At 46.8% G+C, this 17,751-nt stretch overlaps 1 protein-coding gene across 1 annotated transcript in view; it reads left to right on the top strand.

Annotated features, from left to right (window-relative positions):
- The first annotated feature begins 896 nt into the window (after window positions 1-896).
- Window positions 897-17,751, top strand: part of ABRAXAS2 (abraxas 2, BRISC complex subunit) — a 39,247-nt gene continuing 22,392 nt past the window's right edge. The window contains exons 1-4 of the mRNA XM_020973601.2: window positions 897-1,011; window positions 4,770-4,860; window positions 11,676-11,712; window positions 14,682-14,748. Of these exons, the coding sequence (XP_020829260.1) occupies window positions 940-1,011; window positions 4,770-4,860; window positions 11,676-11,712; window positions 14,682-14,748 (267 nt within the window). The 5' untranslated portion in view covers window positions 897-939. The remainder of the gene's footprint in view (window positions 1,012-4,769; window positions 4,861-11,675; window positions 11,713-14,681; window positions 14,749-17,751) is intronic.

Here is a 17,751-nt window from a genome sequence, read left to right as displayed (position 1 = left end):
TACGCTCACAAATGCAGTCTTCTTCAACAAGGACATGATAGAGGCTTCGTACAGCTCTTACCTAACTGGGTCTCTCTGTTGTAGTTCTCTGTTTTTCTGGTGGGGTTTGTCTTCCTCTTTGGGGCCAAGACGGCTGGCCAAGGGCTTGGTTTCCCCTGTGGGGCATCTTGCGGGGGGGGGGCGGGGGGTGGGGGTGGAGGGGAGAGAGGGCCTGGCTGGGCAGAGGCTGGTCTCCCTTTTGGATGCCATCTTGGCTTGGGGTGAGGGGGCTGATCTCCCCTTCGAGGGCGTCTTGGCTGGGCAAGCGGCTTGTTTCCCCCACCGGAGCAATCCTGGCTGGGCAGAAGGTTGGGCAGGGGTCTTGTTTCCCCTTCGGGGGCATCTTGGCTGGGGGGGATGATCTCCCCTTCTGGGGCGTGTTGGCTGGGTTGGGGCTGGCTGGGCAGGGGGCTGGTCTTCCCCTCGGAGGCCGTCCTGGCTCGGCAGCGGAGGCTTCTTCCTGGGAGGGGGCAGGACCGCTCTTAGAGTGAGGGTCTCGGCTCAGCGTGCAAGAGGGCCCATCGACACACCGGTTATCTTTCCTGCATTACCCCCTGGAGTTACACCCGAGCAACACACGAGGCTCTCCCCACGAGAGCCTTAAGACCTGGGGCTGAACCAGAACCACAAGCCTAGAGAGAGCGCTGGGCCGCGAGGAAACCTCTGAATGCGGAGTCAGTGCAACCGGCTTACCTAACCTTTCTGAGTCCGTGTGTCTCCACCCTTACGACTAGAGTCCTGGTCTAGACCCCTCTGCAGACTACATTTTCCAGGATGCCGCGCGCTTCGCCGGCGGAAGAGGCGTGTGCGCGTGCGCGTGCGCCGCGCCGCGCGCCCCCTCCGCCCCCACCCCCGCCCCCAGCGGCGAGGTGCATCGTGGGAGAGTTGGCGATCTCCATCATGGCGGCTTCCATTTCGGGCTACACCTTCAGTGCGGTGTGTTACCACAGCGCCAACAGCGACGCGGACCACGTAGGTGCCCGCCGGGGCCGGGGAGGCGGGGAGGAGCCCCGCGCGGGTCCGAGGAGGCGCCCCTCAGGCCGGCCCGGCCAGGCCCCGCCCCCCGGGCCCGCCCAGGCCCGGCCCTGCCCGAGGCGGCGGCCGCTGTGGTGGCGGAGAGGCCGCCCCGCCCGGGCCGGGGGCTAGCCCGGGTCCGGGGGGCTGCGTGGGGAGTCGAGTGTGTGTGGGTCTGTCTGTGTCTGTCAGTGCGTCCGTCCACACCCGCGAGTCTGTGCCCGGGTGCGTCCGTGTGTATGTGTGTGTGTCCACGCCCGGGTGCGTGTGTACAGTCGCGAGTGGATGCATGTGTTTGTGTGTCCACACCGGTGTGAGTGTGCCCACGCCCCGGGTCTGTGCTCGGGTGCACGTCCACACCCGCCAGTCTATGCCGGGGTGTGTGTCCGCAGCGGCGTGTGTGGCTGCAGGTTCGCCGGGGGCCTCTCGCGTGGGTGCTCGTGGGCCTAAGCCCGAGCAGTGTTGTGGTTGGCCGGCTGTCACTGCCCCATGCAGGGAAGGGGTGAAAGCTGGGCTGTGGGGGAGAGACCCCCTCCACAAACGACCCCCTCCTGGGAGGAGGAGGGTCTGCGGGGCTCGGGGCTCCCCGTAGGCTTTGCCGCCGGAGTCTGGGCAACAGGTGTTCAGGGTGTGAAGGAGCACGCGTGGAGCCCCGGGAGCGGAGCCTGCTGCCGTCCCGGCTCTGGGGTCCTTTCCTTTCTGCAGGCACCTCGTGAATGCTTATTGCCAGTGTAATGGAGTGAAGGCTGCTGAAAATGACGGCAGCCTAATTGGTTTAGCCATTGGGGGAAAGTGGTCGTTAATTGAAACCTGTTAGTCTTAAAAAAGTATAGGTGCAATCCTGGCTGTGCAAGGGCAGGAGGGGGTGTCCCTTTGGAGAGCTGAGGAAAAGCCCCCCTCCCCCCCCAAAATGGGACCCTAAGCGTGTGAGGTAGTGCTCCTAGAGGGAAGAGTCACAGAACCTTGATAGGTGCTGAGAAGTAACTTGTGATAAAATAGGGAGGCAGGAGGAAGGAGAGGGAAAAACCAATATCTACTAGGTGCAGCCTTGTGGAGGTGAACCGGCTGTAGTGTGATCTTCTGGGGAATAAAATGGGCCTTAGAGCATCGAGCTACCAGTTGGGGATGACAGAGACCTAAACCACTTCCCAGAAGCTCACGGGTTATTGTGGGGAAAATGTTTTGTAACCGCGTGAGTTGTTAGTCACAGAGTCAAAAATGGTACAGCCCAGAAAGGACCTTCAAGGCCGATTTCTGAGCTTGTTTCCTCATTTGTGAAGAAAGAGTTGGTCTGCTATGGAGGTCTTCCTGGCCTTAGATCCCGAGAGCAGCTGGTGGCGGTGAAATCGGGAAGTGGGGGGCCTGAATCAGCCCACAAAAGATAGTCAGGGACTAATAACGTCTTAGAGCCAGAGAGACTTCGAAGTCATTTTATTCAGCCTCCTTAGTTTACAAGCAGTCATAGCCTCTGGGGAGTGGATGAACATCTTTCTGAGAGGAAATTTTGGCTTCAGTACATAGCACATTTCCTTAATTGATTCCATAAATCATTTACAATATAAGAAACAGCTGGTGTATACTGTAAAATAAGTATTTACATTGTATTTCATTGTAAAAGAAGTATTCTGTTGTATCACTAGATCAAAGCAAAAAGAACAGATAGAGAGAGTTTTTGGTAGATGTCTGGCAATGATGGGAAATTGGTATAATTGGTGAGCTGAAATGGTGAAATGCTGTTCTTTTCATGTGATGAGGTTGATGATTATGGTAAATGACAAGGTGAAGAGTCATTAGCTCTGTGGTTCCAAAGTCAAGTAACTTGGGGTGAGTCATTTAACCTTTTCAAAGTTCCATTTTTCTCATCTGTAAAGTGGAGATAGTGTTTTCATTCCTTACCTGGAGCCTAGTATGTTAGTGTTGGAAGGGAGCTCAGAGGCCATACGCTTCTAGTCTGGCGTTTTCATTTTCCAAAGGAGGAGAATGAGGCCCAGGTAAAAATGTGTTGTCGTGGGTCACCAGACTAGTGAGAATCAGAACAGGCATTCCAGCTTGACTCCTTAGCGGTTGTGATTTCTCCTGCACCCACACAGGGTGCTTGGGAGGAAAGAGCTCTACAAATGTGCCCTTAATAGGATGCCTTGGACTCTCCTCCTCAGCTGTTAGGCACCATCATCAGGAACCATTTACACTAGGGGGGCTGTTTCTGATTCTCTTGAATGTCTGTGAAAACTTAAATAGGGTGAGAGATTGTGATTAGGTCTTGTATTTCTGCAACGAGCACTTGTGGTTGCACAGCTATTGGACAGAATTGACTTCCAAGGGGGAAGTGAATGGTTTAAGCTACACTGAGAACAAGGTGCTGTAGGTAAAAACCTAAGCCCACTTGAGAGCTACTATTGATCAGCTGTCTTTTGTCTTATGTCGTTCTTCATAGTTAGGGTTTGTTACATGGGGAATTTGGAAGGGTTAGAATAATTAAAAGGCTTAAACTGTTTTTCTGATTGGACAACTTGAACTGTGAATCGAATTATTTGCTCTTAAACTACAAACAATTAGAGACAATACTCAGTATTCTGAACTAATGGTGAATGACAGTGGCTCTGAAATCCAAACAAGTAAATAATTGAAATTCCTTCTATGTTAGTGTTTGGAAAGTGTTTTGAATGTAATGGCAGTTTATAGTACTAAAATTCACCCTATTTCAGATCAGATCATGAAACTGTACTGTAAAAATCTATTCATTTGAGCTTCCTGGTTCCCTGCTTCCTTTTGGGAATGGAGTTCATGCTAGGAAACCTTTCAGTCATGCAAAGGAGCAGGTGGACACTGGACATCTTGCTGGCTCATTCTTTTTCTGCAGGGAAATTATTTTGGTTTTCATAGAGTCTTCCAACCTTTGTGAGGCTAGAGCAAAGTACTTAAACCAGGGATGACCTACTAGGTGTTCCAGAGTTTTGTAGAGTAGTAATGCTCTTTCACCAAATGTATTAAAAAAAAAAGTATTCTGGTCTTATGAAAGTCAAAACTTCTGTACAAGCAATGTGAAATTTTGAAGTTGATTTGCTGAGGTCTTGATTTTCTAAGCCAAGTCAGAAGAGGAAGTAGCATTTTTTAGAAGTAGGAAAGCCGGGTTGGTATGATGGAAAAGGGCCAGATTTGGAGTCAGAAGACTTGAGTTTGAATTCTGACCCAGCTCCCTAGGTTGCCTTGGGCGGCTTGCACTCTCTGAGCTTCATTTTCTTCCTCTGTCCATGGAGGGGTTTGGCTAGAGATCTGTAAGGTCTCTTTTGTGATCTAAATCCTATGATTCTTTGTAATTCTTAGCTTTTCTTGTGCCTTTCTCATTGGCAGTGATTTTGTAATTATGATTTAAAAGTGGTAGCTGTTATGGCCAGGAGAACTGTTGGTTTTTGCAAGTATGTGTAGATAATGCAATCTTATTCTCATCCTTTATCAAGTAATTTTCATTTTAAGTGAATATTTCAAATTAAAAATTTACTAATGTGGCATCACTGCTTTCAACTATCCAGTTACATTGTAGGCTGAACCTCAGGCTACCTTGTTCAGTTTTTCAGAGAATATTTATAATGAACTTGCTTTGATTATTGTGTTTAACAAATTAAGATTCAGTATACAACGACAGTGGATTAAGTTACAATGTGAGCTTCATTCTTATTTTGAATCTACAGCATGTTTTTTTTTAAATCACTTTTTAGGAAGGATTTTTGCTGGGAGAGGTAAGACAAGAGGAGACATTTAGCATCAGCGATTCACAAATCAGCAACACTGAATTTCTGCAAGTAATAGGTAAGTCCATTTAAACTTTTACTTTATGGTTGTTTTTGCACGTCAAATCTTTGGCTTGTTTCTTATCTACCATCATATTATTTTGAAGAAAAACTCCATGAAAATGAGCTTTGGATGTTTCCTGTTTCCCCCGTGCCCTTAACGATTTATGCCTTAAGATTTCTGGGGATTAAAAAGTGCACCTGCCAACCCAGTGACTTGATGCATGGGACTGATAGACTAAAGTTAGAGCCTGTGGTTCTGGGCTAGATCCTGAAACAAGTGTAGCCCATGCAGGGTGCAGTTTGCCTCCCTAGACTTCTCTAACATGGGACTCTAACATGGGCTGCTGAAGGGACCTCTGAAGTTGGTCCAGATTTTGTCCCCTGTGTGACTCGGTGTTGGGCCTGGGCAATCTGGACAGCCCTGGTTAGCTCTGCATTTCTGATAGTCTGAGTTATACATGAATTATACATTTGTGCCATATGTGCATGTATGTGTGCACACACACACACACACACACGCGCATGAACGCGCACACCAGATGTTTTTAAACAGCATCTATGTTGGCATTTGTGGTGGGAAGAGGGGGCATGGAGATCAGGAGTCAGGAGACTTGGGTTCCAGACTTGGTCACTCATTGTCTGACCTCTTCCATGGCACTGCCCAGTTTGGGTCCCTACAGGTGGGGTTTGGGCTAAGTGACGGCTAAGGTCGCCTTCGGTTCTGCTAGTCTGATTTAAGTTATATATTTAATTATAATGATAATAGCTAGTATCCTTATGGTGCTTTAAGGTTTGCAAAGCACTTTACAAATATTATCTCATTTGATCCTCATGACAACCTTGGGAGGTATTATTTCAATTTTTACAGATGAGGAAACTGAGGCATAGAGAGGTTAAGTGACATATAAGAGGTTAAGGGTCATTCAGCTAGTAAGTGTCTGAGGCTGGATTTCTACTCAGGCCTTCCTGCTTTCAGGTCCAGCACTCTGTGTATCTGTGTCACCTCACTGCCTTTAATTAGTGAAATCAATACTAGGAGTGTTTATTAATTGCATATGTGGCTTAGCAAGTATTACAAAAGGAAATGTGACTTTGTGGCTAGAGCCAGAAAGCTCTGTGTCCACACCCTGCCCCTGGCCCATCCTGGTTCTGTGATCCTGGCCAGGGCTTTTAGCTTCTCAGGGCCCTGGGGCAGCATATCTGCTTTGGGAAAGGGAATGCACCATGCCCATGACACCCCCGGTCTAAATGAGATGTTATAGGTTACACCCATTCCTAAGCAATCTGCTCTGCGTGTTGCTGTGGCGTAATAGACAGCATTGGACCGGGAGACAGAAAACCCTTGCTTGGGTCCCCGCTGTGGCACGACGTCAGGGTGCCAGCCATGCCCTTCCTTCCCTGTGCTGGGATTCCGGCCTGGGCCCCCCTTAACTCCCTGGCAACGTGAGGGCTTTGGCCAAAAGGTTTCTAAGGTGCATTCTGGCTCTGTCAGTCCACGGAGCTAAGAACTGTAGGGTCAGGTACTCAGCAAAGGGCTCACAGCTGACAGGCCCCATTCTTAGGCTTTTTGGTTTCTGAATTTTAATTTTTTGGTTCTCAACTTATCAGACACCAAGCCCTCCAACCCCGGCAAGCTACAAGCATTTCGATGTGCAAAGTCAAACACAAAGAGAGGATCACCTGTGCTGTAGTCTCTACTGCTTGTTTTTGAAGCACGTAAGAAATTCACTGGGTCCTTTTCACACACCTCCTTCTCGCTTGTGCTCTCTTCTGAGTGTCCTCTGTGCACTTTAAAATATTTCAGAGGCCCGTCTCCTTTTTCTTGTGGGCAGCATCTGTCAGAGGCCCTTGCCTCCCCCACCTCCCTCAGAAAGTCAGCCTTTGTAACAACTATGCATGATCAAGCAAAGCAAGTCCCGCCCAGGCAGTGCGCACTCCCAGGGCGTCTGTGTCCTCCCGCCCCTTCTTGGGAGGAAGCAGGTAGCGTGCTTCTCTGCAGGTCTTCTGGAGACGTGCTCGGTCGTCGGGGGACCTTGCTGCGATCAGGGCCTCTGAGTCTTTCAGGGTTGTTTTCCTTTACAGTGTTGCGATCCTCATGTGAATTATTCTGCCGGTTCTGCACCACGTCGTACTGCGCAGGGTTCTTTGACGTTGTCTCTTTGGTCACTTCGTACAGCCCCTCATCCGTTCACGTTCTGTTAGTTTATTTGCTGAGAGTCTTTTCCTGGCGATTTAGCAATCAGTCTTAGGGCCAACTTTGAAGATTTGATACACATACCTGCATGTGCGCTCTCTCTAAATCTCTCTCTGTCTCTTCCCTGTCACTCTGTCTCTCTTTGTCTCTGTGTCCATGTGCTCATGTGCATGCGCACACGCCCTTCCATCTGTAAGATGCATACGCATATCTACGTGTGTAGACACACACACACACACACACACACACACACAACACACACACACAGTGCCACAGCCACAGCCACTTCTGCTTCTCCAAGTGTTCAGGCATCTTGGGATTTAATTCTAGTCCCAGGTTCGCTCACTTGTGAGACCTGCCTCTGTGACAAAGAGGAGTAATAACCCTTTCTTTCAGCTCTGTTTAACTAGGACCAAATAGTATGATCCCTTAGACCTGGGAAGAAAAGAAACAGACTGTCAGAGGTGCTGTGAACTCCACCAGATCATTAATTGTTGACCTCATCCTCTCAGAAAACACTGAGAACCGTGAGAACCTGTGGGGAGAGGTCTGAGGCTTGGAAATGAATCAGCTCCAGCCTTAGGAGAGAGCATAAGAAAACCTTGAATCAGCCAGAATATGAACTTCTAAATACAGACTTTCATTGTGGCTGGTGTTCATTTAGGAGGTTTCCAAATTATTTAGCTCCTGCACCTCTAGGAACAACCTTCTTTCTGCATACTGCACTTAGGAAGAATCCCAGATGCAGCTGAGCAGGAGGCCTGGGCTCCCTTCTTGGGATCTTCCTTTACCGCGGACATAGCCTTGGTCTAGTCAGTTTGTCTCTCTGGCGCCCAGTTTTCTCATCTGTACTTGGAGAGACTTGGCCTAGGGTGCCAAGATTCCCTCTAGTTCTAAGGCTGAGAGCCTTGTCTTTGGGAGCAGCATTGTGTGGATTGTGTCAAGTGATGGGACTTCGTGTAACTTCCAGAACGAGAGGAAAAACCAAGTGGATGAGACCGGCAGACAAAGCTTGTCCCTCAGTGTGTAGCTTTTGGGCAGCGGCTGCTGCTGCAAATGGATGATGAATTAAGCCCATAATTGAAAAAGGGAAAGAAACTGTGTTGTCTTGGAGAAGTTACAGTATTTTGTTAATGATCCTAAGCTCTTCCTGAAACAGAGGCTTCTCTTCTTAAGGCCGATAATCTTCTGGTGATACAGGACTCTGAGTCGTGAAAAACCTTAGTGTCTGAAGAATTGAAATTTAGGCTCATTCAAAGGGCAGTGAAGAGACCTATGGCCAGTGGGAGCAGACTGTATCCCATTACAAACCAGGAGTGGCATAGGGGAAGCAGATCCTCAAAGAAATTGCATGACCTCGAAAAAAAGACACCTGGTCACAGAGAATAAGGGATAATGAATTGGTGGCCAGCCCACATTCTCCATCAGTACTTACTCAATGTCAGGAGACCTAGGAAGGCCTGCAGCTCTTTGGAGGGACCCTCCCTACCAATTACTCCCTTTGGCAGGTTTGTGGAAGGTCATGGACAAGGGTCTGCAGGATGGCCAAGAGGAGAAGATTCTGATCCATGATGTTGAAGGAAACACCCACAGCGATGGGAGGTGGGTCCTGTTGTTATCCTCATTTTACAGGTGGAGAAACTGAGGCTGAGATAGGTTAAATGACTTGTCACATAGCAAGGAAGTATCTGAGGCAGGATTTTCACTCAGGTTCTCTTAGCTCCCAGCCCAGTGGTCTCTTGACTGTGCCACTTACTTATTCTGTGTCCCCTTGATAGAGGCTGAGGAACAAGAAAACTTATTTTGTAGGTTATTGGGATAGGTTTTAAATAAATCAACATAATTTGCAATTTGTTGATAACCACAGAATGAGCCCTAAATCCCTGGGTGTGCCCATTTTAAGAATGGTTATGGGTGTGGGGTTTCCCAAGGTTCTTAGTCTTCCTTGTACAGTGGCACCCTTGGGTGCCCAACTACAAGGCAACTGGTAAGTTCTGAGGGCTCTATGAAGACAAATAGAACAAATCTGTTCTCAAGAAATGGAGCACCCAGGAGGAGACATGAGGCTTATTCACAAATGTAATACAACATAGAAGTATAAAACATGGAAGAGAGGTACAAAGAGGGTGTTCTGAGAGTTCAGGAGAGGGAAGGAGTCTTTCCAGAAGTGGGGTTTTTTATTTGGGGGAAGGCTGAAGGGAGGAGAGGATATTTCAGCTGGTGGAGCTGCAGAGGTGACCGGATGCCGGGAGGTGCAGAGTGGGATGTAGTTAGGGAATGGTAGGTGGTCCTCTTTGGGGAGTGTATTAGATAAGACTGGAACATTGACTTAGAATCAGATGATGAAGGGCCATGGCTGCTGAGCAAAGTAGGTTAGGATTTGGGGAGAAAACAGTTTGAGAGAGAGATGAAAGTAAAGTGAATAATAAATAATAAAATGTTCACCAGATGGCAGTAACTGAAAAGGATTTGGGAAGGTGAGGTCTGCGTCCCAGCAAGCCGGCAGAATCGAAAGAATGGCTGTGGACCCTCAAAAGTCGCCTACTGAGCCTATGGGGCCAGTGCAGATGCACAAAGTCAGAGGCGTAAAGGAGGCTGCAAAGGTGCCAGCCCCTGCAGCAGAATGACCGTAGAAGTTAGCGCTCTGCTCACAGAGTGGTCACGTCATTGACTTTCCTTGACTCTCCCTGGAGCAGTGCCATCATATTATGCAGCCCCTCTAGGGTTAGTGACCTTGTTGCTGGGCCTTCAGGGTCTAAAGGAGGGGGGTGGAGGAAGTCTCTGGGCAAGTGGTCTGTAGAGCTCTGGATTTCCAGCACATTTTTAACCTGTTTGTCAATCATAAAGGAACTAGTGGATCTAGTTTGTGACAAAAAGGTGTTTCAAGTTCAGCATCAGCTCTGGGGTGGTTTTCCCGAAGCACATCTCCTGTCCTTGAAGACAGAAGGCGATCTTCCTAGGGTGCGCAACAACAGGACTACAGCACAAAATGGGCTAATTGGCTTTATTTTGCAAGTGATTTGTGCACAGTTTAGGGCTACATGCAGCGTGCAAGACTCGGATTAGAAATGGTGTCTTGGGCTTGAAAAGAATTAGCTGTTTCTTCATTAATTTCCACGGCTGCAATACCGCAGCCCTAGCCAAAGATGACAAGAGCTGCTACTTCTAGACTGACGACATTTTCACACACAGTCTTTTTGGGCAGCGAAGCTAGAGTGGAACCCATCATACTTGAGCCCCTAAGTTTCACTCTGATCTACAATTGCGGTCTTGAACGCAGAGGGTTTGGCTCTTTGGACAGCAAGTGATGAGTCATTCCACTGTAGAATGTGTGAGATGGAATCACGGTCAAGCTGGCTGGGGTTACTTATGCAGAAACACAGCACTTGAGCCTCTTGACAAGGTGGAAGTCTGTTCACTTTCCTTTGAAGTCAGTAAAGCTCTGTCTGCTAACTCACTGTTTCACTGTGTCTGAGATGGTTAATGTCCCTCAAATAGGAGGAATCTGTTTTGTCCTTCATAACATCAGGCCCACCATTGGAGATTTCCTTACAGAGGCCTGTTTCCAAAGTGAACATTTCCCCCATCATTTCTGTTTAGTCACAAATGGAAAAAGGGCAGCTAGGTGGCACAGTGCATAGAGCACTGGCTCTGAAGTCAGGAGGACCTGAGTTCAAATCCAGCCTCAGACCAAACACTTGACACTTACTAGCTGTGTGACCCTGGGCAAGTCACTTAACCCCAACTGCCTTAAAAAAAAATGGAAGAGCAGTTGAGTTACGTTCTTGCTTCATCGAACTCTTGAACATTTCTATCTGTTGAAGGATGCCATTGACCACCAGATTGCAGCATTAGGAATGAGATCTGGTATGATACCTTCAAAATACAGATGGAGAGAGTGAGGCCCAGAGAGGTTAGGTGACTTCTCCAAGGTAACCTAGGTGCAGGTGGTAGAACTGGAACTGAAACCCACCTGGGGGCGCCGTGAGTGCAGTTCTGGGCCTGGAGGCTTCGGACACTTACTAGATGGGTGACCTTGGGCAAGTCCCTTAACCCTGTTTGCTTCAATTTGTCATCTGAAAAGGGGATCATAATAGCACCTACCTTTAGGGTTGTTGTGAGGATCAAATGAGATAATGTTTATAAAGCACTGCGAGCACAGTGGCTGGCACGCAGTAGGTGCTTACTCCTTTCCCCAAACACCTTGCTCCTGCCACTCTCCTAGGATGACTTTGCTTGTGATTGAATGTAGGCACACAAGTCCCTGGATGGCAGGTGAAAGGCTGCTGGCAGTGTGTACTCCTCGAATGCAGAAAGGGGTGCTTCAGTACCTTGGTGACTTTTGTAGTGAAAATATGTTCTTGAGTGCAGGTAGGTAGGAGGTAGCCCCGTCTTTGTAAATGACCCAGATGGGCCTTGACTGAACTTGGGGATCCTGCTTGTTGGCACTGCTTCCCCCAAGGTAGCTGGAACCCTCGTTCACTTTGCTAGGCACCCTTTGTCAGTACGTAGGAAACAGAATAAGGTCCCTTTGGTTTCCTGAGACTTCTGTTTCAAAGGGACGTGGGCTTCTCTCTAGCCACCTTGTCCTCTTTCGTGACTAACTGAAATGACTGTTATCTTTTCTCTAATTCCAGAAATCCATAATCATGAACCTTGTCCAAAGCTGTTTAGGTAAGTTGTCTTTCTTCTCTTTATGGCATAGCACGTAGCTCACGTTTAAAACCTGCTTGGTTAGAGCCTGGGTGAGTTGAGGCCCAGCTGGTTATGGAGTTCTAGGAGTTAGAGATAGAAGGGTCCTTAGAAACCACCCTGTCCCAACCCCTCCTTTTACAGATGAGGAAAACAAGGCCCAGGCAGTGATGTGGCCTGGCCGAGATCTCAGGGGACAAGCACAGGCCTTCTAGCAGCCTGTGCTGTATGGTCTGCAGGAGCCGAGCCCTGCCTACAGTCGGTGGCATTCCAGATGATCCCTCGAGCCCCGCCTAGCTCGCCGGTTTTGTAGGTGATGTTTCTTTGAGTCCCTGTTCAGAAGGAAAGGTTATTGGAGGTGGAAGAAATCATCTTTCAGTCAGGGGAAGATTAATCTTCAGAAAAGGGGAAGAGCTTTTATTCTGCCAACACTATTGAACCATAAAGGAGAAAAAAAATCCGTTTTAGTGCCACACAGAAGTAAAAACTCTATATAATTTTGTTTTTGTTAGAAATATGATTTTGTTTACCCACCCTTTTAAAGTTAATAGAGAGAGCATAACACTTTTTTTGTCTTATCTATTACATATATTTCAGTTCCATATTATGGTCAGCTAAAGGAGAGACAGATGGGGAAAGAGAAGGGAGGAGACCTAGAGACATTTGAAGGGAGAGAGAAGCAGATGGAAGAGAATGTGAGAAACACCCAGAGGGAAGAGGGTGAGAGATGAAAAGGCCCCTGCCTTTTACCCACGAAGGTGCCCCTCACCACCATGCCAGCCCTGCTTCTGCTCCAGGGCCTCTTCCCTGGTTGTCCCACCAGCCTTCTAAAAGCTATGTACCCTAGTACCCTTCCAGAGCCCTTGCCTTGCCTTAAGATCTCTAGTCCCTTGGCCATGACAGTATCACCTCTAGCCTTGACCCAGTTCAGCCAAGCAGTTTGGACCAGCTCTCTCCCCACTCCCTCCCCAGGGGCCTGCATAGGCCACCAAGCTGGCCTTGACCTTTTCCTATGACATCTAGCCCCAAGGTTTGACCTGATGACCAAGCTAACCTTGCACTCCCCAACTGGCCACACTGTCGTGTGGCTTCCTCCAGCCTCCCCAGGTGGTCTGGGGCCTGTGTCCCCTTTCATCTTCTACTGGGGACTTGCCCCTGGTTACTGAGCTAGGGACACCCTTGCAGAATGCATGCGGACTTAACCTGGACCCAGAGGTTTTACTTAGCCCTTTGGCAGCAAGTTCTTTACCCGTCATCATAAGATCACAGAAATCTAGAGCTGAAAAGACCCTAGAAATTGTTTAATTGAATGAATGGGCTTCTTGTTTTATAGATGAGGAAACTGAGGCCCAGGAAGGGAAGTGACTGGTCTAAGGTCATGCAGGTACCAAGCAGGAGAGGAGAGCTCCCTGTGGTATATTTCAGAAATTAAGGACTCCTTCTTGGCTGGGTAGCCTTTCCTTGCTGTCCCTGGGACACGAGGCTCTCGGGACGCTTCTTTCCCAGTGTCCATGGCGTTTCTTCTTGCTCTTCCTGGGAGCTTCCCTATGGCGTGGGTTTTGGCAGCTCCTGACCAAGCAGGTTCTGTGTGGAGCTACCTATTGTCCTTGTAACAGCCGAACCCTCCTCTGGAGGAGCCCCCGAGAGCTGGCAGGACACCTGGCTGGAGGAGCACAGCTCACGCTGCTTCAGGAGGCCCTGCCAGGAAGGCCCGCACTTTAACCTAATCTGAACTGAATAGCTGGGACACTGTTACACGTGCTGGGCTTTTGCTATTTAAAGCAAACAGCAGATACACAGTGATTTGTAATAGTCTATTTTGTAACTGAACTTTTGTGTAATAGTGACAGATTCGTGAGATGTAGCAATTTCCATCTAAGAGTTCTTTGAGATAAAACATACCCTCCATTATTAGGACATTTAAAATAATTTGTTTCTAAGATAACACATGGAGGAGAAACAGTTTTTCACTTCAAGGGTTGGGGTCATGGAGCTAGCAAAATCTGTCTCTTGGAGCTCAGTGTAGCAGACCTTTACTGACTGTCTCCCATGGTTCAGTTCAGTTCAATAGGCCTTTGTAGGGGCCCGGCTGGTAGGAGACCACACGCACATGGACAGAATACCTTTGAGTAATGGGGAGGGGGAGGCTGACTTGGGATTGACCAGTAAGGGAACTTCCTTCTGCCCAGGCAGCCCAGCCCAGGCTCCTCCATTTCCATTAACAGAGTCAAACTGCAGCCAGCCTGTCTAGGTATGCTGGTGACGATGAGTGCGGACGTGAAGGATTTTCTGTTGGTCACTTTTAATAACCGAGGATTCGCCCTCCAGTTTCCATCTCTTGTTCCTCAGGGTATCACCACCCCTAACACTAGGAGCGTGATAGAAGGACTCCCTAAATTGCCAGATAGGTGTGGATACTTTGATCACATCTTTGTGTTGGAATAAAACAGAGCATTTACTCTGCCCTTTCAAGCAGATGTGCAACATTTACTGTTGTCTCGTAAAATGACCTCAACACAAACCCTTTTTTGGTGTGGCCCTCTGCTGTCCTTTTGACATTTTTTCTCTTTCACCCCATCCTAACTTTAGTACGTTTCAATTTAACAGTCATTTATTAAACTCTTAATATGGGCAGGCAATGGGCCTCATTTTTCAAAGGTGAAAATGAAATTGTCCCTACCTTACTTCAAGTGTTACCAACCAAAAGGAGTTTGAGGTGGGGAGGACTAGGGAGAGAGGGCAGTGAGGGGAGGACTAGGCGGGCACATGGATGGAGCTTCAGTGAGGTCCTACTCCAGGGCTGAGGCAGCATTTGATTTGAATATCATTGGAATTTGAAATGTAGCATTTGAACTGTTGCATTAATGGCCATTAGCTAATTGACAAGGGGTGTTGTGTGAGAAGTGGTTTGTAAATTCTGTCTCACTTTTTCTTTTTTTCTTGAACTTAAGCTTTTATGATTATGCTGGGAAAATTGATGAAGAGAGTTTGGACAGGCTTCTTAAAGATCGAAGAAAGGTAAGTTTTATTCGTTGTGCTCTTGTTACCTCAGGGAATTGGATTAAACCTCGAGGCTCCTTTTAGCTCTAAAACCGTCCTCTTCTCATCATAGACATCATCGCAGGGTACAGCGAAAAAGGAGCTGAGTAGTTCATTTGTTGTGTTTCTCTTATGAGTTTCATGCTCAGCTAAAAGTTGGTCCCAGCATCTTTTCTGTTGATGCTGCTGTGAGTGAATGACAGCTGTTCTTTTAAATCGAATAAAATTCAAAGCAAACCATCACTGTCTTACAGTAGTCTTGATCTAATAGGCTCAAAACCTCTTAAGCAAAAACTTAAAACATTAAATCTGAATTTTGAGGAAATAAATTGGTTGTAAAATGACCGTTCCAAAGATTTTGAGAACATAAGAAAGGAACATCAGATGGAGCAGCTAGGGGGCGCCATAGTGCACAGAGTGCCGGGCCTGGAGGCAGGAGGGCTCCTCTTCCTGAGTTCAGATATGACCTCAGACACTTACTAGCTGTGTGACCCTGGGCAAGTCACTGAACCCTGTTTGCCTCAGTTTCCTCATCTATGAAATGTTTCGTTTGAACCTGACAGCCACCTTAAGGGGGAGGTATTATCATCTCCATTTTACCTATGAGAAAACCAGCAGGGAAAGGATAAGTGACTTGCCCAGGGTCACGCTGCTAGCAGGCAGCTGAGGCAGGGCTCCAGCTCAAGTCTGGTTTCGTCTCCAGTATGCCACCTATTTTCCACAGTAGTTCCCTCGTGGTCACTCAGGCAGGAGAGCTGGCGTTTGTTTGTTTTTTGTTTTGTTTTGTTTTGTGTTTTTTTGGCTAGGCACTGGGATTAAGTGACTTGCCCAGGGTCACACAGCTAGTAAGTGTTATGTGTCTGAGGCCGGATTTGAACTCAGGTCCTCCTGACTCCACCTGAAGCCAGTGCTCTATCCACTGTGCCACCTAGCTGCCCCAAGAGCTGGGATTTGAACCAACTCCAGGGCCCTTTCTGCTCTGTCTTCCCAAGAGGATCACAGCTAAGTTTTTATGTATGTGATCAGAGACCCACACTGTCGTCTGTATTGTGTGTCACTATGGGAGCACAGCAGTATCTTATTGTCGGGCCTGGGGTCTTATGGGAAAGAATGAAAAAAGGAAAGGAAAGGAATAAATGGATGAGAAGGGAAGATTGGAAAGGAATGAAGAATATGGTGCTCTGCAAATTATTCTCAATAGTTGACTATGAAAACACTCCCTTTATATGACAAATATGATAATAATGCCTAAGCAATGGAGGGCTAATCAGGGAAAGAGAATTGGAGATCAATATCACTAAAAATCATTCGTGCAAAAAATTTTAAATCCTAACAAAAAGATTATACCGATATATCTACAAGATTATTCACTGTAACTAAGTTGGATTTATGTCAGGGATGGTTCAACATTAGGAAGACAGTATGATCACCTTGAAACAAAAACACAAGATAAGGTGTTAACAAATGCCTTTGACAAAATATAATACTTATGGAGGAAGATCATTTTTTAACATGAGAGAGAGTATACGTCTGTGCTTTTATTTTTTTTACTTTTGTACATCTATACTCTATACTTGCATCACTTGTCATAAAGAAACACCAGAAACTTTTCCAGTAAATACAGGAGTAGAGCGATGTTAACATTTTTCTAGAAATGTTAGCAGTAAAAATATGACAAGAAATTAAAGGCATAAACACCATCAAAGAAAAGTGAAATTATTCCCTATTTGCAGATGGCATGATGGTTTGCTCAGAAGGTCCCACAAAACCAGCATACTAATTGAGATAATTGGTAATTTCAGTTAAGAAGAAGGAAACAAAATGAATCCATTAAAAAGAAAACATTTCTATAGGACTATAACAAAAACAAAGAGGAACTGACAAACACCAGTCACAATAACTTTGAAACAAAATATTTGGGAGACATACTACTGAGACCCTCAAAATTTGTATAAATATAATTACAAAACAATCTTTACTGCAAAGAAGAAACATTTAAGTAACTGGAGCCACTGCTCTTGGTTGAACTGCAGCAATGTAGTAAGAATCACCAGATGGCCAAGATTTGGAAATGGAAGGGATGCCCGTCAGGTGGGGAATGGCTAACCAAGCTGTAGTGTATGATTGTAGAATATTACTGTGCTGTGAGAAATCACATGAACTGATGCGTAGTGAAGTGAGCAGAACTAGGAGAATGTTGGACCCAGTAACAGCAACATTGTGACAAAGATCACCTGTGAATGACTTAGCTCTTCTCAGCAAGACAGGGATCTAAGACAGTCTCAAAGGATTAATGATGAAACATACTATCCACTGCCAGAGAAAGCCCTGATGTTGTCTGACTAGGGACTGAAGCCTGAGATTTTTCACTTTCTTCCATTTGGTTTTCTTTTATTTGAGTCATCTTGTACAAAATAACTAACATGGAAACGTTTACATGTGATTGCACATGTGTGACCTGTATCTGATTGCTTACCATCTCAGGGAAGGGGGAGGGGAGGGACAGAATTTGGAATGCAAAACTTTAAATAAAAGTGTCATAAATAAATAAATAACTGGCTCAGAAATCAAAAGGCAGGGAGAGGTAATCCTACCTTAGCTAACTGTATGCAGTCTTTTCTTTAACAGCCACCTCCTAGAACAGCAGTTTCCTCACGTTCTTTTTGAGTTTTGCAGGCATCTGCTTTCCAAAATAAAGAATTTTTGCATTTATAAGAGACTTTATGATGTGTAGAATAAAACGGTTTTTCAGAACCGATTCTGAAAAAAAAGAATCACCATACTGTCTAAAGTGAGTTAAGATTTAGTACTATACTGATTAAGTTACCAAGAGGTTCCTTCCTAGTTAGGGGCTGGGACTGGACATGTGATCGCAGTGTTATAAGGAATTCCCTGGTGAGTAAGCTGCCATGGGGTGGGTTGGTTTTTTTGGTTTTGGTTTTTTTTTTTTTTGCAACTGATAGTCTTCATTGCCCAAAGCAC

The sequence above is a fragment of the Phascolarctos cinereus genome, unplaced genomic scaffold (genome assembly GCF_003287225.1).
Source record: "Phascolarctos cinereus isolate Bilbo 61053 unplaced genomic scaffold, phaCin_HiC Scaffold_3;HRSCAF=262, whole genome shotgun sequence".
In the NCBI taxonomy this organism is placed as follows: domain Eukaryota; kingdom Metazoa; phylum Chordata; class Mammalia; order Diprotodontia; family Phascolarctidae; genus Phascolarctos; species Phascolarctos cinereus.
Note: the sequence above shows the minus strand (reverse complement) of the source record. Positions and strands in the feature narration are given on the sequence as shown.